Raw genomic sequence first — 19,593 nt, forward strand, 5'->3', positions numbered from 1 at the left:
CCTGATGCTGGTGTCCCTGGGCTCCTTCAGTCAGTGTGCCCATGCCATGCTTCTGCATAGCAGCAAAGAGGACATGAGAAACTCTAAGACACTGGCTGTTGGCATCCCGGATTCTGTAGGTACAGAGATTATCATCCGTGTGGGAAAAGTGTGACTCACGCTTTCCTCAGGTCTGTTTGTGCTCGTGACTTTCCTTAGGGAACCATTCTTCTCATAGTGACAGTGTTTATGTCTGTTTCCATTCCAGACACCGCAGGGCCTCTCAGCTGCTAGAGACTTCAGCCTTGGTGGCCAGACGCTCTCAACACATTGCAGGTGCTTGCGGCTTCAGGAAGCTGCTCCTTGGGCTGGACCCATCCTATTAGGCAGCCCAGCCACCATGGAGGCCCCAGAAGTCCCTGTGGGCTCCCTGATTGACTTTGGGACTGAACCACCTACCTCCCCTCCTTTGGAAGCTGCACCTTCAACACTCCAGGACCCAGATGGCTCCCTGGGTGATGGTGCCTCTGAGAGTGAGACCACTGAGTCCGCAGACAGTGAGAATGACATGGGCGAGTCACCGTCACACCCATCCTGGGACCAGGACCGACGCTCTTCCTCCAATGAGTCCTTCTCCTCCAATCAGAGTGCTGATTCGGCCCCAGATGAGGAGACCCTGGCACTTCGAGAGTTCATGCGCAGCTATGTAGAGAAGATCTTCTCTGGAGGGTAGGCCCTCTGTGGGATGGAGGCTAGCCCTCTGTGGGATGGAGGCTAGCCCTCGGTGGAATGGAGGCTAGCCCTCTGTGGGATGGAGGCTAGACCCTCTGTGGGATGGGGGTTAAGCCTTCTTTGGGATGCAGAGTAGGCCTTTTAAGGACACTAGCCTGCTGCCTACTATAAGCTACAGTTGCTCTTCACTGCCTATAAAGTCACATTGGGAGGTTTTAAAGAGTTCCCACTCCTGGAGGGTAGGGGTTTTAGTTCAGTGTTTGTCTTAGTTAGGGCTTCTATTGCTGTGAAGAGACACCACGACTACAGCAATTATTATAAAGAAAAACATTTAATTGGGGCTGGCTTACGGATTCAGAGGTTTAGTCCATTATCATCATGGTGAAAGCATGGTGGCACATAGGCAGACTTGGTGCTGAAGAAAGAGCTAAGAGTTCTACATCTTGATCTGCAGGCAGCAGAAAGAAGATAGTGAGACATACTGGGCACAGCTTGATCGTGTGAGACCTCAGAGCCTACCCTCCCTCACAGTCACACACTTCAACTCCTACAAGGGCACACCCACTCCAACAAGGCCACATCTCTTAATAATTGCCACTCCCTATGGGAGGCCCTGTAGAGGCCATTTTTATTCAAACTACCAAAGTGGTAGAGTGCTTGCTTCATAAGCTCAAGCCCCCATGTTTGTTCCTTAGCTCTGGAAAACAATAACAACAAAAAGGTAGAGTTTCCAGTCCTGGACTCCACCCTGGACCAACTAATGCCTGTTTCCTGGAGCAGTAGGTCATGTCCCTACAGGCCGTCCAGGACTGTCTGGAGGGCAGCATACTGACAACTACTAGGTGCAATGCCAGCACCGAGGGTGGCCACAGAGGGAATGGTCCTCAGCCTGGCCAGACCTATGCTCCCTGGTTATCCAAGTTGACTCTGGAACACAGGCTCAGAGTAGCCAGTTCATCCATGTCCTCTTAGTCTCCTTGCTTGATGCCATTTTATGAGTGGCCTTATGGGGACCAAGGAACCAGACAAGAGACTGTCCACCGTGGTGTCTTCAGTAGCCTATAAGCTATGTCTGCACCCCTGTTGCCACTTAGGCAGAAGCTGCTGTGGAGAAACAATGATACGCTCTGTTAGGAGTTTACATACTCATCCCAGAAGTTTTCTCTGTGCAGTCTTTTTTCTTTCCCCTGAGAGTGTTGAGGATTGTCTCACTTACTTTTCTATTGTGGTGAAGAGACACCATAATCTAGGCAGCTTATAAAACAGAACATTTATTTGGGGCATACAGTTTTAGAGGATGAGCATCATGGCGGGGAGCATGTCAGCGGACAGTCGGGCATGGCACTGGGTCAGTAGCTGAACATCTACATCTTGGTACATGAGAGCAAGGCAGAGAGTGCTGCCTGGAAATGGTCTGGGCATTGAACCTCAAAGCCCACCCCAGTGACACACCTCCTCCAGCACACACTACACATTTCAATATATTAGCCTATGGGGATCATTGCTGTTCAAACCACTACAGGGATGGGGCATTCATGCTAGGCAAGAGCCTTACTGCTGAGCTATATCCACAGCCCCTCTGCCTTCATGTGTGCATGTGCGTGTGTGTGTGCGTGTGTGCGTGTGTGTGCGCGTGTGTGCGTGTGTGCATGTGTGTGTGCGTACATGTGTGCGTGTGTGTATGCATGTGTGTGCGTGTGTGCATGTGTGCGTGGGGGGGGGTGTCACAGAATAACTTTCAGGGTCCGTCCTCACTTCTACCTTGTTGAGGCAGGCTCTCTTGTTATGCTGCTGTGTGGCTCACTACAGACCAGCGGGCCCATCACATCCAGCTTTTTACATGACTTTCAGGAATCAACTCAAGTCATCATGCTTGCAGTTGTACCTTTAAAGCAGAGGCACCAATAGCAAAGGGCCAGACAGAAAGCAGATGCCTGGGGTTAGAGTATAGCCTGAACAGGAGATCTCTGGGTGGGCCCCATGGCTCTGCCTGTCCCTGTCACTGTTAAGTGGTGCCTCATCTGGGACAGGGTGGGAGGCAGGGAGGTGGCAGCCCAGACTCAGACAGTCCAGGGTTTAGTCAGTTAGCAGCTATGGCAGCTCGCCAGAACTTAGATTCCTTATGGACCAGCCACATCAGCATCTCCTGAGCTGGTGGGATGCAGAGCTTCAGGCACTGAAGCTCCTCTGGGTATACGCTGGATTCTGTCATTCTATGGGGACAGTCTGCCCACAGCTGTAGTCTCGAGGAACCTGATTTACAGTGTCACTGTCCTCTTTCATTAAAAGCAATAGGAATATTGACTTGTTGGGCTATGGCTGTGGCTCTTGTGACAAAGGGCTTGCCCAGTGTACATTTCATCCTGGGCAGTGGAGAAACCAAGCATGGTGGCATAAAATTGTAATCCCAGCACTTGGGAGGCAGAGGCAGGAGGTTAAAGAGATGAAGGTCACCACTGGCCACATAGCAAATTTGAGACAAAGAAATATATATGTAAATATATAGTATTACATTTTACATACTTATAATATTTTAGATATTGTGTTTTATATTTCAATACATATAATATGTTATATATTATCATATATCAATTAATGTATGTTAATGTTTATATATAACATTTTATATATAATTAATAATATTATTATTGTCTAGTGACAAACCCATAAGTACAAATTATGTAAGCTGGCCAATCTCAAGCTTTCTGCCTCATTGGCATCTCTAAATTTGAGGGAAATGTTAGCTCTTCACAGAGAAGTAAGGGCTCCTAGTGCCCGTGCCCTCATCAGGGCTCAGAGCAGGAGACCAGCTAGCACAGACCTGAATGGAATTCCCACTGGACAGGTCCCATTCGGCTTGAGCCATATCTGGACTTTGAAGTCAGGCTCCTGGTTTCAGAAATAAATACAAGACACTGTTCCCTGGGTTTGTTCTCTAGAAGGTATGGAGAGTTGGGAACAGCACCCCACTGTCCTTCCCCCCCCATTCCCTCCTGGAGTTTTTGTTCTAGGAACTGGATCCTTGTTTTTGTTCTGCCCGTCCTCCAGGGAGGACTTGGACCAGGAAGAGAAAGCCAAGTTTGGGGAGTACTGCAGCGGAGAGGATGGGAAAGGCCGGGAGTGGTTCGCACGCTTTGTGAGCGCACAGGTGAATGCAAGGCCTTGGGGGGGGGGGGGGACCAACAAGCTGGCCAGTGCCACTGCCACTGAGGTGAAGAGAGTGGAGGGTGCAAGCCAGTAGAAAGAGGTCAAGGACAGCTAAGGCAGGATTTAGCAGTCTCCCCTGACTGGAAGCTCTCCTTTGAAAGGCAAGCTTCGGAAGACCTCCCCCACCCACACACTTTTTTTTTTCCCCAGAGACAAGCATGTGGGCTATGTCCATGCACATTCTTATTAAATAACCTCTAGCATTCAAATTTTGCAAAAGAAAACATAGTCAAAGTTGTGAAAACCATCAAAACCAAAGGTATTGAGAAAGCTTAGGAAAGAATGGCATCTTGTATGTTTCTACTGTAGGGATGTACTCTTCAGAGAGAAATTAGAACATGCAGAAAAAAGTAATTAACAAACCAGGAATAGCCAGTGCTGTCATTTGGGGTTCTGTCTCTCCATCCTTCTCCCATGGAGGAGCTGGATGTGAAGTTTCTTTATGAAATCCTGTGAGGATGACACAGAATACCTCTGGGGTCCAGTGCAGAGGGCCCTGGGGAGCTCCTGTATCCGCCCAGAGTGCTGCTCCAGGGGAAGAGGCCATTGGGGCCCTTCCAAGTGTATGGAATGTGCAGAGTGACAAGTCCCACTGACATGGCTGGTTTTTCTGCACAGCGCTGCAAGTCCAAGTGTGTGTCGGAGCCAACCTTCTACCGCCTGGTGCAGTCCTTCGCGGTGGTCCTGTTTGAGTGAGTAATGGCCTCTCCACAGCCTCCTACAGCTCTCCTTTCCTCCTTTTCCACCCCCAACGAGCCAGCTGTGAGTAATGCCCACAACAGCTGGCACCCACTTAGGGCTAGAGTCTGTGACCAGCATCTTCTGGGAGCAGAGTAGTGGGCTCCCCCCTGCCCGATGGGAAATGAGGTTGTTCTGTTTGCCCTCCTCATTCACAAGACAGTGTCTGTAACCGGACTAAGTAGAATTTCTTCTTCTTAAAGCTTCTTTCTCTCCTTTTGTTTGCTGAGTTGAATGACTGTGTGACTATCCTATTAATATTTGGCTATAATCTTTAGCACACTGAAGGACAGTAAAACAGTCCCTTTTCAGAGTAAGAATGATACTCAGTATGCCACTGTCCTTGCATGCAATCGTTTGTTTTGATTTTCAACAAGTGATGTGAAAGGCATGAGTATTTATCCACTTGTGACTTACAAGTGCTGCCCCTGAACCAGGATTAGGGACAGCAGTGGCCTGGGGTCTTAGGAGTTAGTTATACATACTCTTACCCCACCTGACTGCTGGGTCAGCCTGGGATTATCTAGTGGTTCATGTCCTTACAGCCCTCCAGGAGACCTGAGGCTCCTGTGAGGGACAGCACTGAACATCCTGATGCACCCTGAGAAACAGCAATGGCCGAATGGTCTGCATCAGTGGTGTGGGACCAAGGCTTGAGGAGACTTCTGGTCCTGCCCCTGCTGGGGTGCACTGGGCTGAGAGCTTCCTGGGCCCTGATTTGCTCTTAATGTGAAACAGAGCAGGCCGAGGGCCACAGACACCTTCCTACACCCCGAGCATGGCCATGCACCTGAAGTAGCGACCAAACTGTGGGCCACGAACACTTTCCCACACCTAGAGCCCAACCATGTACCTACAGTGGCTCTCCTGACCGCTGTGGCAGCATCTTGGTACTGAGGCTTCCCGAGCACTTGCTCCTGCTTCACTAACTTGTGAGGGGCTCCATTGCATGGAGGGAGGCACACGCCTTTGATCCCAGCAGAGGCAGTGGGGCTCTAGCCAGCCAATCTTGCTCCATCCAATCAGATGCCACCAGATGGACGACTTTGGGCCTGCCAAGAACCTCATGACCATGTGCTTTACCTACTACCATCTGGGTGAGTACGCCTGAACAGAGCAGCCACCCTGGAATGGGAGCTGGGTACCAGCATGAAGGGAAGCTTCCTTTATTAACAGCAGGTGCTGTGTGGCTTCAGAGAGAAGGCACTGATGATATTGGGAGGAGGACAGCAGGCACAAGACTCCTGGTGTGGGAGGAGACGTGGGATGCACTTGGGGTCAGGGCATCGCTGTCCATGCAGGAGGCAGGAGTGCTACATGTGGGGTCTCAGCTTTCTGCCCCAGCAAAGCAGGATTCAGAGCTGGCTATCCTGGGAAGCAGCCTAGGATTATATCCTGGGAAGAGTCCAGGGTGGCTGGGGATAACGGAGCAACGATACAGAGCCCTGAAGTCTTTTTTGGCTCATGGTATTGAAAGGGCCAGTGTGTAGGAGCTCTAGGTGTCTTTTGTGAGCCCTGCAGCCAGCCAGAAGAGACCAGTTCAACTCTTCAGGGAGGGTGCTGGGCCCTCCCTATGGAGACCTGGGCATGGGGAATTGCGTAGTCCCTCACAGCCCGCTTTGTCACTATTGTTCCACTCTCATGGTGCAGCCTCTCCCTCTGATGTGCTCCAGATCTCCTGCTCCCAGCATCCCCAAATGGTCTGATTACTATGATCATGGCAGGCTGTTTGCTTGCTGGCTACCACCAGTCAAATGGGAAGGTTCATCCTGTTCACCCAGTCAGAGTCCATCATGGTTTCCTTTGTGGGATTATTTCCACTCACTGCCCTAAGGAAGGAACTCTGGAATGCCCACCCACCTCTCCCCATCCCTTCTTTCCTGTACTTACCTGGTAAAGCCCTATCCCAGATGCCTTTGAGACAGGTCTGAGTCTCCACCCTGTACCCCTCCCAGGGCAGCCTCTTCTCTCCTGTTGCCAGTCTGTCAGACCTGCTGTGTGGCTCTCAGTGTAGACCTCTCTTATCTTCTTCCCAGATGCCAGCTCCTTCAGGCCACCTCTCCCCTCCCCATGGCTCTTGTCCACTTCTCTATAGTCGGTGCTTACTGAACACCCCAGAGAGGCCTGGCTTTCCCTTGTCTGGGGAGCTTGCTAAGCCAACTGGTCCTGACCACCCTGCTGAGGAGATCGAGGGCAGCACCCCTGTCCTGCAGTCCCTGGGAAGCCCTTCAGGCATGCTCACCCTCCTGTCAGGGCTGCAGAGGCTTCTTACTCCGTTTCTCCCCACTTCCAAGGCAAGCCGCACCTGCCCCCTGCAGAGCCCAGGGAGAAGGCAGCAGGCGGCATTGAGTCCTACCTGAAGTCAGCTAACAGCTGGCTGGCTGAGAAGAAGGACACTGCTGAGCGGCTGCTGAAAAACACAGAGAATGTGAAAGGCTTCTTCGGGGGGCTGGAGACCAAGCTGAAAGGACCGCTGGTCAGGAGAAATGAGTGAGTGTGTGTGCATGTGCACAGGGCTTACTGACATGGATTTGGGAGGAGCAGTGGCTCGCCTAATCTTGGCCCTGCAGCTGTCCCTGAGTCACACAGTTACCAGCCCAGCACGACACTGCCCCCCCCCCCCCCAGCTTCCCACGGCTTCTGCATGCTGTCCGCTCATTGACACGCAGGGGCCAGGGACCATGTTTCTTGGGCTGACAGGACCGTACAGCTTTGTCGTTTGCCATCAGGAAGTCAAACACTCTGTCCTTCCTTCTTCCTGTCACTGCCAGGCAAGTTAACGTGAGCAAGACCAGGAAGGCCTTGGGTGTCAAGGCCTCCAGGAGAGGCTGCTCTGGCAGACAGAGGATCTGTTGTTTTGTTTAAGACAAGGTCTCTGTATGGCTCGGGCTGTCCTACTTTGATATATAGACCAGGCTAGCCTTGAGCTCACAGAGATCCACCTGCCTCTGCCTCCTGAGTGCTGGCATTAAAGTCATGAGCCACCAGACTTGGCCCCAGAGAGCTCTTGAGATGAGTGCACTGGTCACAGGGGTGCTGAAGCTGAGACACTTTGAAGAGAGGAACAACAGTACAAGGGAACCATCCAGGGCCCTCGCTGCTTGAGGCTTGGTTGTAGCCAGGGAACATGACCTATCCCTCTATGTCCACACAGTAGGCCCACAGAAAATGGTGCCATGCAGTCTCAGCACCACAGGCCTCAGTCCCCCAACCTGCCAATTGCCACCGTGTCACTGACCCCCAACCTCTCTTCAGAGGAGCTGCACAGAGAAGTAGGCAGCACGTGCATGTGTGTGGCTTGGCCTCCTTCTCACTGCTGTGCTTTCTCTCTCTCTCTCTCTCTCCCCCTCTCTCTCTCTCCCTCCCTCCCTCCCTCCCTCCCTCCCTCCCTCCAGGGAAGATGAGAACAAGCCTAGGGGCAGACAGATGAAGACTGGTAAGAACACAGCTCCTTGGGCTGCTAGGGGGTGGGGTTGTAGGGAGATGGGGCCTATGGCAGGGTGGACCCTGGGGGTTGATGCCTGGGATGAAGGGGTGCCGGAAAAGGAAGGCAGAGCCTACCTCTCTGGTAATCAAGGCACACCAGTCAGGTCTCTTAAACTGGCTCACCATTAGTCAACAGCAGGAACAAGCAAGCAGACTGTGCAAATCCTTAACCCCAGGGGAGTAAAAGCATCTGTTAGAGGGAGGGTGCCATTTCAGGGACCACACAGGGAAGAAGCCCTTAAACTAAGGCTAGCAAAAAGCTTCATAGAATTTGGACAGTGTAACTGATGACTTGGGAGACGCAGGCCTGTAGGATCTGCCCACGGGGAGCCCAGCCCAGGCTGCCTTCAGATCTCCTTACTCCTGCAGTGACGGTGATCAGCCCTGAGGATGAGCAGAAGGGGGAGAAGGTTTACCTGTACACGCACCTGAGGCAGCAACCCATCTGGTAAGGCCCATCTACACTCTGTCCATCCAAACCGGCACAGCAGCTGCCCAGCCCTCAGCTGCCTGTGTCTCCATCAAGGCCGGTGCCATCCTCACCTCCAGGGTAGTCACAGCGAGGTGATAGATGCCAGCAAGTGTTCGTAGGGATGTGAAGACATAGGACTCTCCTTGGGGACCAGTGTGGAAATGCCTGGCAGCTCCCCAGGGGCTAACCGAGTGGTCATGTGAGCAGCTGGTCCATTGTGGGCCCAGGCATGTACCCACATGGAAATCAGTAGGAGCTCATAGCACACTGGTCAGACTGTCACAAGTGGACAAGGCCGGCTGGCTCAAACGTAAGCATGATGTGGTCTGTCCCCGCTATGAACTGCAGAGTAAGCCTGCACAGTTCACTACACAGTGACCCACAAGACGTTGTACTGGTAAGAGAAGGCCGCCGCGAGTGGAGCTGCAGCTGAGAAGCAGCTAAGCAGCCAACCTAGTTCCTACGCTAAGGTGGCCGACTGGCTCCTATGCGGCTGCAGAAGTGCTCTGGGCTTAGACAGCGGGGGAGCTGCACAGTCGAATATACGTAACAATCACTGAGTTGCAATCCATATTTATTTATTCTTTATTCAACTTTCTAAATGATTAGTATGCGTGCATGGAATGCTTTGCTTGTATGTGTGTCTGTGCACCATATGTGGGCCTGGTGCCCTTGGAGACTAGACATGAGCACTGGACCCTAGAACTGGAGTTACATTCCAGAGAATTGTGGGCTGGGAATCAGCAGTCAGGTCCTCTGGGGGAGCAGTGAGTGTTCTTAGCTACTGAGCCATCTCTAGTCTCCGACACACCTTGTTTAATTCTGTTGTGCCACGGCTGTCTGCAGTTCCGTGTTATTCGGTAACTCTGTGGGCTATAAATTATATCTTAATGTTATTGTCATATACATACCACACACACACACAAAACCAGGAGCTGTGCTTTGAATGTGTTTCCCCAAAGGCTCATCTGCTGGCTCTCTGGTGTGGTGAATTTAAGATGCAGGGAACTGTAGGAGTGAGGTCTACTGCAAGGGTCTGCCGGGCACGTCAGGAAGGAATTCAAGTTGTTACCACAGTTTCAAGTCAGTTCTTCAGAGTGGGTTTTGGAAGCAGGGCCACCCTGTGAACTTGGCTTTTCCTCTGCCATCTTGAGGTGCAGCCAGGGAGTTTTACCAGTACAAGGCTATTGAGATCCTCTAGCCATAAATCTTAAGTCAAATAAATATCTTTATGTATTATTGTGTTAACATCAGCTGGTGTTAGCACAAAACAGACCAAGGCAGCAGCAGGTAGGAGCCCTGGCAGGTCCATCTCACGCACCAGCAAGGAGCAACAATAGTGTGGAACAGAACACCCCCTCCCTCGAAAGTCACAGTCCAGTAGGGATGTGTAGCTGAGGAGGGCCGTGGGCTAGGTGGAGGCTGGCAGAGGTTAGCAGAGGGAGCCTGGACCTGAGTCAACTGGAGATGCAGCGCAGCACAGAAGGGAGGGGCTCACTGCATCCGTGGAGCCGGGGTAACAAAGGGCCAGAAGTCACTCTCGTGGACACTGGGCCACATGGTCTCTGTTCTCCCACATGCTATGCAGTGGAGTCAAAGCCGCCACATGGAACCTTCCTGTACAGATGTACCCCGTAGGAGAGCCCTGATCTTCTACAGGAAGAACGGTTACTGAGTCCGTGTTCCTGTGGCTATGATCCTATGACTGCCGTGGAGTGTGGCTGCTGGCTTCCTATGTTGCTAAGGAGATCCTGCTCAGCAGAGAAGGGGGTCTAGTTGTCTACTTTGTCTTGGGAGCCTCACTGGCCTCCACTCCTCCCCTCAGTCCACCTGCCTGAGCAGCTGAGCCAGCCAGCCCACTCTATCTTCCCACAGGCCTTTTCAACTCTTCATTCCCCGGTCAGGTCCCCAGGTCTCAGGCTTCCCAGACACTCGGGAGATGAGAAGCTGTTGCTTTTGGTGTGAAGGGAAGAGAGGACCTGGGTAGGTCTTTACCACATCTCGTTCTGCAGGCACACACTGAGGTTCTGGAATGCGGCCTTTTTCGATGCTGTCCACTGTGAGAGGCGGAAGCGATCCCCCACCACCAGGTAGGAGCCAAGAGTGTCCCCTCCAACCTTGGGGGAGAGGACCAAGTCTTGGCTCAGTCTCCCAAGTAGTCCTTGGGAGACAGCAAAATGGCTGAGCTGCTGTTGATGGTCTCTTCCACCCATGTGTCCCAGAGCCCTGCAACTGCCTGAGGGGTCAGTGCTCAAAGCTTTGGGGGCGGGTGCTCAGCTTGCATGGTGCTTCCTGTTCTGGGGCTCTGGCATGATATGGCCTGGTCCTCCTTAAAATGCTACCTCTGCCCAAGGGGGACCACTGGCCTCCACCCCACCTCTCTGTTCACTGTTAGAACCAGGCCTGACCGTGCAACTGCCCCCTGGGCCCATTGGTGAACAGAAGCAGACCTTTCTAGCTGTGCCCAAGATAGCCCTGCTCCTCACACACTCTGTGGGACCCTGGTCAGAAAGCATGGGAAGCAGGAAGGGCTTGTCCCCAAGAACAGAGGCCCTCTTTGTGTGGAACGGGCACAGGTTGCTACCTACTCAGTCAGCTACGAGGCAGCAGCAGTCCCTGTGGAAGCCAGGCCAGCCCTACTGGACCACCAAGTGTGGGACTTTGTAGCCAGTATTTCAGAGCTTCAGTTGACTATCACTAGGGAGGCCCTGGGCCTTTTGCTGTGTTGGGAGGGAGCAGATGAGCAGAGCATCATCTGGCCAAGGCTCCTCTGCTGGCAAGTGACTGTTTGAGGTAGAACCCTTCATCAGAGGAACAGCTGAGGCCAGTGGGAATGAGCTGGCTTGCCTAGAGTCCCATGATTGTCTGGTGGGACTGTTTTCTGGGGAAGCAGAGGGAGCATGGGGTGGGCAAGGCCCTAGACTTGCAGAAGGCCCTGGGGAGAATTCCACTCTGTCTGGAGGCTGGGCGGCCTCCAGGCAAGCCATTGGCTTCTTGCTGAGCTCTCCCGGCTCCTAGGGATCTGTCTGTTCTGGGTTCCCTTCTCTCTCTGTCCTCTCTGCTTGTTCTTTTCCATCCACATATCTTGCATGACTTTGACATGTGCCTTTGTTTACCTGTTTCTGCTGCCGCTCCAGAGGGGATGCTGCAGAGCAGGAGGAGAAGAGGTGTGTGTCCACGTGACTTTGCTCCATTTACAGCTCTGGGATTTTTCCAAGGCCTCTGACAGGAGGGGAGGGTGCCCCTGGGGGAGGCATGGCCTGTGCTAGGTAGGCTGTTGACAGGGCATGTCCCAAGACAGATAGAGCTTGCCAGGACCAGAGCACCCTAAGATAGTCAGAAAACAGAGCACAGTGAGCTATCCCAAGAGGCACATGGCACTGTCCATGGGCCCTCTGCACCTGGGTCAGACACCAGATTCCACTTGTGTGGAAGTGGAGGGTTGGAGTGGAGAAGCTTCTTGTTTGCAGTTCCTCACACTCTCACTGGAAGGGAGTGTCACCTGATCTAGGGTCACATCAAAGGACAACTACCCCCTATTCTTCAGCCACTGGGTGATCAGAAGAGCTGGGTGGTGGGTCCTTTGAAGCAAAGATGGGCTGCTTTTGAGCCTACATGGAGTCTGATTCATGTTTCCCAGAAGCCTCTGCAACACATATTTAGAGTAAAAGCCACACCCACTCATAAAGAGTTGTGAACCCAGGTAGGTTTCCTTGGAGCCTCGGTGTGCATCATGTTTCGTGGTTCCCAGCTGTGCTACTCTGATTACCCTCACTGCTGTGACTTTACAGTAGCTCTGAGGCGCACCAGCCTGGCATCTCCTCACAGTAGCAAGCCCCCACCATCCCTCAGAGAACACTAAGACAAACAAACCATCTTCCTGGGAACATCTCAGGCCCGTCATAGCCTCCTCAGTCAACTGAGCTGGCTCATGCTACTGGTCCAGTGGTCTATTCTGAATCCAGCTGAAGAAACTGCCAGCTGCCTGGACCTCACAAGCCTCCTCACTGGAGCCCAAGAAACTAACTGGCCAGCACAGGCCTGCTTGAGAGTAGCTCAGGTGTCCCGTCCCCCCCCCCCCCGCCTCCAGCAGCCATCTTTTTCAGTGACCTCTGCCAACTGCAGATACCCTTCCATCACTCAGTCCCAGAAGTTTCCATCATGTGCTGGACACACAAGCATAGATTTGTGATCAATGTTCAATGCGTAGGACATTGAAGGGGCCTGAACTCAGCTCCCAGGAAGCAGCTAAATAGCAGGCACCAGCCAGGCTTAGTTCTCATGACCACTCTTTTGTCAGAAGTCAGGGGATCCCTTAGTTTTAGTCCTTTCCACAGCAAGGAGGGTCACTTTCTCGTGGGGTCAGACATGTAGGATCAGGGCCGGTATGCCACACTCAGAGAGTACTGTACTGTGCACATGTGTGCACGGAAGGTTGCTGGGTGGTACACGGTTGTTTACACCTAAACAGCCTCACAGTAAGTGTTAGAAGGCTGCACTGTCCCTCCAGTGCATTCTGGGATTTACCGATGTGCTGCCTGAGTCTGCGGGGCCACAGGTGAACTCCACCCTGCTGAGCTGTGGCCTGGGCCAGGAGGAACCTGGCCTGGGCTTCCGTCCCTTCGCTTTGTTCTCTCCCTCCCTTCCTTCTGCTTCTCCACGACTGACCTCTCCTTCCTCCATGCTCCGTCTTCTCTCCCTGTGCTTTAGTCTTCTCTCGACCTTACTTTAGTTAGTCATCCATCCTGAGGCTTTTCTTTGGAAGAAGTGGGCCACCGTGAGCTTCCCCTCCTCTCTGAAGCTGTGTATGAGCACCAGGGTCTGACTTCACATGGGCATTGAGCACAGGCACAGGGGGCTTCTAGGCCCTCTGAGGAGATGGCCGCTCCAGGAGCATCACCAGGAAGGGGAAAAGCCAGGGCACTGTGTGACACGAGTGGTCTTTCTGAGGTAGTGGCAGAGGTGTTAGCATAGACACCTTCCTGTTCTCCTGGGCCTTCCCTCTACACAGGCCAGGTGGATGCCCCAAAGAACACCCCGACATTACCCAAGTACCCATCCCATGCTACCTGCTCAGTGCAGAGAACAGAAAGTTCTTAGAGACTGTCTACCACTCCACTACCCGACTGGGCTCTAGAGTTGGGGCCGGCTTCATAATGGCCATGTGGCCACAGGCCAGTGCCAGGGAGCCTGTAGGAAGTGTAGAGTGTCTTCTCCATGGCATGTGGGGCAGGAAACAGCCATGTTGTGAGGCCGGCAGAGTCTGTGTGGAAGGGACATTGTGGCTGTCATGTTCTCAGGCTCCCCATTCTTACGTCCTGTAGATGCTGCCTTGTGCATCTGATCCCAGGACACCAGGCAAGGTCCTAGCCCCTCTGAGTTTTCTGGCCCATTGGGTGGACCAAATCCTTGGGAAGGCTGTGAGTGGCCAAGGCCCTCCCAGGTCTCCAGGGCAGTAGGATGTTGTTGCTTTGTTTTGGGCAGGGAGGAGATACCTAAAGGTGTTTGGGGCTCCCCAGGCAAGTGGCAGGCTTCGGTGGAAATCACCTGCCAAGGCAGACCCCTATGTGTCCAAGAGGCAGTGCAGACTGTCAGCTCCACAGAGCAGGGAGGGAGGGTCCCAGGCCATTCTGAAGCCCATCCTGTCCTTCCTGTGTCCACAGGGAGAAATGGTGCCACATGACCCAGGAAGAACGGGATGACAGCCTGCGCTTCAATGAGAACATCACCTTCGGGCAGCTGGGGTGAGAGCCAAGCTGTAAAGCCAGCTGGGGCCACCTACCAGGACAGGGGCGGTGTAGTGGGTCTAATGTCTTAGGAGCACAGGGCTGGGTGCTCAGTCCTCCTCTCCATCCTGAGGGGCACAGTCCAGATAAGAGGTATGGGCGACATTTTCACCTGATACTGCTCCAGGTCTCAGCCATCCCCCTGTGTTAGAACCCACTATCTTGGCTCCCTCTTCTGGGCTGGCAAGAGGGTAATGGCCATGGGTGTTTTCCTCCAGCACGTTCACCCACAACATGCTGGCCTTTGGCTTGAACAAGAAGCTATGCAGCGACTTCCTGAAGAAGCAGGCTGTGATCGGCAATCTGGATGAGGGTGAGCTGTGCTGGGGGTATGGGGGAGCCAGAGCAGCCCCTCTACACTGGGGCTTCCCACCCTGTCAGAAGGAGGGCATCTGTCACAGAAACCTGCCTTCTTTCCTGAATCCATGGAGCGTATACTCTGGCTGTGCAACTGGAAGTCGGTTCTGCTGAGGGATGGTGGTGGGTGGCATGTAACACAGCCAAGTCAGAGATGGGCCTGGCACTCTGTGTCACTTGTGCAGAGCAAACCCCAGCCACAGCTGGTACCTTCTAGAGTGCCACTTGTTTTGCCCCACACCATCAGGGGCATCATGATGGAGAGTGGGGGATTCTGAGCTTTCCCAGAGTCGTCCTCTGTCTCAGCCAAGAGCCTCGTGTCTCAGTGCTGCCAGTCCAGCACTACAGCCAGGTTTGCTGCTGCTGCTTCCCCTGGGCCGAGGCCTGATACGTACACCTATGTTCTGATGAACCAGTCACTCGTTCCCAGCCAGGAAGAGAGACTGTGTAAGCATAAGGACGTCTGCAGCCATTGGGTGGCCTCAGTGCCTCACCCCTCTCCAGGCAGCCATCAGAGCTCAGCACACCTTCTTTTGGCTGCTCGGAGCCACACTCCGCACATGATAGCATTCCAGTAAAAGCCATGTTCCTGGGAACAAATGCCCACTTCCATGTGTGTGTTCCTGGAGACACGCAGTGCACTGGTGACAGGGCCAGCAGCTTCGTCTCTGACCTGTGTACAGACTGGGCCAAGCCATTCCTGAACGCCATCTCCTCTGGAATAATCCTGTTCTCTTTTCCAGAGCAATACAAGCTGCTAAGTGACCACATCGAGCAAATGGCCACGGAGTAGGGGATCAGCACACGCTCTTCTCCCAGGAGCTGTCACCCCAGTGATGACCCTGCATGACACCAGCAGCACCCAGAGCCGCTCCTTGCTGCCCTAGAACTAGCAGTTAAAAGACTCCAGAAGCCTGTCTCCCCCTGCCTGTGTCTGCTCTCCCTCTATGTATAAGGTGTCCCTTGGGTTACACAGCTAAACATAAGGGACCACCTACCCGCCCATCCTTGAGCACCAGGCTTATGAGATGAGACGGAGGGTGGAGGAAGAGGCCATGAGGTATGGTCCCCCGAGTTCCTGCTGAGAGCCAGGGACGTGGTCACAGAGGTGCAGGAGGGGATCCACACAGCTATAATGTGAGGACAGAATCAGTACTGGGAGTGACAGCCTGCCACTCCCTGCCACAGGACTTCCTGTGAGCATAAGCTGTAGAGAAGGACCGTGGAGCCTTCCTGAAAGGTCTTTGCTATCTGCTCTTCTCCACCTCCTCACGGGACAGGAACTGAAAGAGAACTCAAGGGTTGTCACTTTCCTAGGGGCCTGAGCGTTCTGCCAGCCACAGCCATGCCTCAGACTCAAGAGCTCCGTCAACAGAACCTATGGACTGTGCACTCAACACAGTCTCTTCTTCAGTAGCACGGAAAGCCCTTCAGCTCCCAGGCAGCAGCAATACATGTCATGGGGTGCAAGAAGCGTGGGGAAACGTTTTCAGCAGCTCTGGGGGGACAGCCTTGCTAAGAGCAGTGGTTCAGCCGGAGCACACAGAACAGATATGACTGAGGGAGGAGAACACAGGGAAGCAAGGTTGCCTGGTAGCTCCAGCCCACAGTCCTCTCCTCCTGAAAGACCCACAGTGATCTGCCTCCTCTGCATCCTTGTACCAGGTCTGACCCTCAGCATCCAGCGTGCTGGTCCTGTCCACCCCTGTGGCCTTGGTCTCTTCTGTGCCAGCCATTCTGGTCGATGACCTAGAACTAGGCCTGCAGGATCTCCTGTCACCCTGCATCACCTCATCCTTCTCTGTCCCTCAGCCTTCAGTCACATTTAGTCACTGTCTGCCTGTGAGTGCAGTGGTTCTCTTCTGATATCTGTGAACTCAGCTGGTGTGAGCGAGCCTTTCCTGCGGGAAGAGCCTTCCTAGGATGCCCAAGGGAGAGCAGGATAGGCCGAGCTGTGGAATGTGCATTTTCTGGATGTTGGGGTGACTGAGGCAGTACATCAATCACTGAGCTATTGAAGCAAATGCTGACAGGCAGGTCAGCCCCTGATGGCATAGTATGCGCCAACTAGTACCCCTGACCCAGCATTAGGATCCTGTAACCATGCCTGTCTCCACTCCGCGTTTTAGGGAAGTGACATAAAGTGAGATCACCCTTGCTATGTCCTACTGTCCTTTCTAGAGCCTTCCTCAGCTGTGCGAGCATGGTAGCCACTCCTTGCTCCTCCCATTCTTGCATTGGAATGAGTTCAGGTGTAGTAGGACATGACTCCGAGGTGCTGTGGGACGCATTGTTCTTGTACGGCAGCACCTGTGGTCTGACCTCTGCTTTGCCCTCGTGCCACCACGAGCCGCCTTAAGGGGAAGTATGCCAATGGTTCCAACATAGACTTCAGAAGTGACTTTGAGACTGTCCCTACTGACCTTTTGAGATAGTCACTTAGGGGAGAAGGAAGGGTGGCTCTCTCTTGTCTGTCACTTGTTCATTATTGTTGCAGATCCAGTTCCACAGTCAGAAAATTCTGACCCATGTTAGACCCACATGCACTGTTAAGGACATGGTGAGCCTCTGGGGACAAGGCAGCCCTTGATGGAAGCAAAGCTTACAGGTGCCTGGAGGTGGCCCCACCATCGCCTGCAGATGTCCTCTGTTCACAGCTAGCTTTAGTGAGCATTTCCTGCCTGGGAGCCTCTGGCCAGTATCTCTGGGAGGTCACTAATCCACCCCTGAGGTACGCTCTCTTCCTGTCATAGCTTTCTCCTAGGGCCCACCAGGCAGGCATGAACTGGGCTCACTGGCAGGCACTCCTTGGCTATCCTGCTGAGCTTGTGAACCACAGACAGTTCAGATTACCTGGGTAATTCCAGGCAGTATCTCCAGTCTTGGCTGGTAGTGGCCCAGATCTATGTGGGCCCATGAGCACACATTCAAACCGTCCTGGGTTATGATCTTTAAGGTGTATTAATCAGTGTCAAGTACGTTATAGTGTTTGCCCTCACAGGGAAAAAAGTCCCCTGTTCTGAAACCAGGCCTGTGGTGGGCCGCCACTCTGCTGTGTTCAGCTTTGTTAGGATACTGTGGGTGTTGGAGGTTGAGCACGGCAGCCTCCAGGCTACCTCTGCTGAGTGTGTAGACAAAGGCAGAGCCACATTGTGGCACATTGAGAAATCGGCATTGTTCAACCTCCCTGTGATTTTCCTCTTGTCCGAGACACAGAGACTGAGGACCTCAGCATCTCAAGAGGTCCGGGGTCAAGGCTAGTTTTCAAGTTTCATCTGCACAGGAAGGAGGTCTTCCTAGCTTGGCCTATTGTTCATCTGTAGTCCCTCACTCAGGAGGTGGGGGCAGGAGGATCAGGAGTTCAAGGTCATCTTCAGCTACATCGGGGGTTCAAAGCCAGCCTGGGCCCAATAGAACCTGGTCTCAGGAGGGGAAAAAAAACAATCAAATATGGCCCTAAGATTGCAGGGTAGCAGAGCCCCAGCTTGAGACTTAGCCTGATGCAGAAGTGAGATTCACAGCCTGCCTTGTCCCTCCTCACCTGAGACGAAGCAGTGGGTGGTTTCTGCAGCCCAGGGGCACAGGAGGCCTCAGGGACAGTGCTCAACTCTAGAAAATACCTGCCACTCTAGGTCGCTAATGTGAGGGAGCCAGGCTTCTGTGTGGGAAAGTATGTGGAAAGCAGAGGTATAACTGTGGTGACGTTAGCAGTCCCAGGCCACAGACTCACACCCAACCTTGTCCTTTCTGGGTCGCACCGACCAGTTGTTTTCTGTTAGGGAGGAAAGGTCAGCTAGAACAACTTTATTCCGGTTCCCAGACCACATTCAGCCAGGAGACTTGAGATAGTTCTCTAGTGAGGAAGGGACTCTAGGAGGTGGCACTGGCCCCACAGCCTCAGGGAAATGACAGGACCCTTCTCAGCAGAGATTCCTTGGCTCCAGGCTCCTGCCCGCTCCTCCCACCTCCCATCCCAGCTGCAGAGCCCTCACTAAGGGCTGAGCTCGCCTCACAGCACAGCCTCGGGTCTGCTTAGCTTGAGAAGCCACACATAGATGCCCATGTTCATGGACCTCCCTAGGAAGTTGGTGATTTGAGGGACCAGCCTCACTGCAGACTCCAGGCTCTGACAGGTAGTGGCCTGGGCCCAGCTGCAAGCCATGCTCCCCTGAGAGCTACAACTGCAGAGACTTTGCTCTTCATCTAAAAAGGACCCCTTTCTATGGATTGCCTTGGCTTTGACCCTGAGCTAAGGCTGGCCTTATCCCATCCTTAACTCCTAGATGATGGGTGTGTTAACGAGGAGGAAACAGACCCTGCCTGGGAAGAAGGTTGGCGCACAGCCACCCTTGTAAGAAGTGCTGGTTTGGGGTCAAGAGCCCTGGTCAGTGGCCTTGCATTGTGACTTCATGATAAAGATCCCTTGGGAGGGATGAGTTGGACATTTGACTGCTAGGAAGTACCAGAGGCTCAGACAGCAGGCATGTATCCCCATGAATATTCGAGGACCTGAACAACGGCTGCCTCGGCTGTACCCGGTTTTAAATGCAGCTTTCTATAGAGATCCTACCTGCAATCTGTTCTTTCTCGGGGTCCCACATCCATTTCTTGCCAGCAGCTCCCAGTGATGCTGTGTTTTGTATGTTAGTTATACAACTTCGTGTCCTGCCAGGTCATGTTCTAAAATTAAGGCTGAGAAAGGTGTGAGGTCGAAGTTCTCAGGCAGTGCTGTTTCCTGTGAAGAAAAAAAAAAAGGTGTATCTATCCATAGATATAGTACTTTGTCTTGTCAGGAGGTGAAAACTGAAATAAATTATCTTTTAAAAAGACGTCAGA

General features: G+C 53.0%; 1 protein-coding gene across 2 annotated transcripts in view; it reads left to right on the top strand.

The window, feature by feature from the left end:
• The window catches only part of Kiaa0513 (KIAA0513 ortholog), a 50,918-nt gene extending 31,332 nt beyond the window's left edge, over positions 1-19,586 (top strand). Inside the window, exons 2-13 of one of the 2 annotated variants that reach the window (XM_034522759.2) lie at positions 248-708; positions 3,760-3,859; positions 4,537-4,610; positions 5,683-5,753; positions 6,951-7,146; positions 8,052-8,092; positions 8,512-8,590; positions 10,627-10,704; positions 11,752-11,781; positions 14,278-14,358; positions 14,619-14,713; positions 15,501-19,586. In XM_034522759.2, coding sequence (XP_034378650.1) covers positions 380-708; positions 3,760-3,859; positions 4,537-4,610; positions 5,683-5,753; positions 6,951-7,146; positions 8,052-8,092; positions 8,512-8,590; positions 10,627-10,704; positions 11,752-11,781; positions 14,278-14,358; positions 14,619-14,713; positions 15,501-15,550 — 1,224 coding nt within the window. In that variant the 5' untranslated portion in view covers positions 248-379 and the 3' untranslated portion in view covers positions 15,551-19,586. Of the gene's footprint in view, positions 1-247; positions 709-3,759; positions 3,860-4,536; positions 4,611-5,682; positions 5,754-6,950; positions 7,147-8,051; positions 8,093-8,511; positions 8,591-10,626; positions 10,705-11,751; positions 11,782-14,277; positions 14,359-14,618; positions 14,714-15,500 lie in introns of those variants that run through there. The other variant, XM_076915965.1, reaches the window with a different exon arrangement.
• The last annotated feature ends 7 nt before the right edge of the window (positions 19,587-19,593 follow it).

Source organism: Arvicanthis niloticus, chromosome 18 (assembly GCF_011762505.2).
Source record: "Arvicanthis niloticus isolate mArvNil1 chromosome 18, mArvNil1.pat.X, whole genome shotgun sequence".
Classification (NCBI taxonomy): domain Eukaryota; kingdom Metazoa; phylum Chordata; class Mammalia; order Rodentia; family Muridae; genus Arvicanthis; species Arvicanthis niloticus.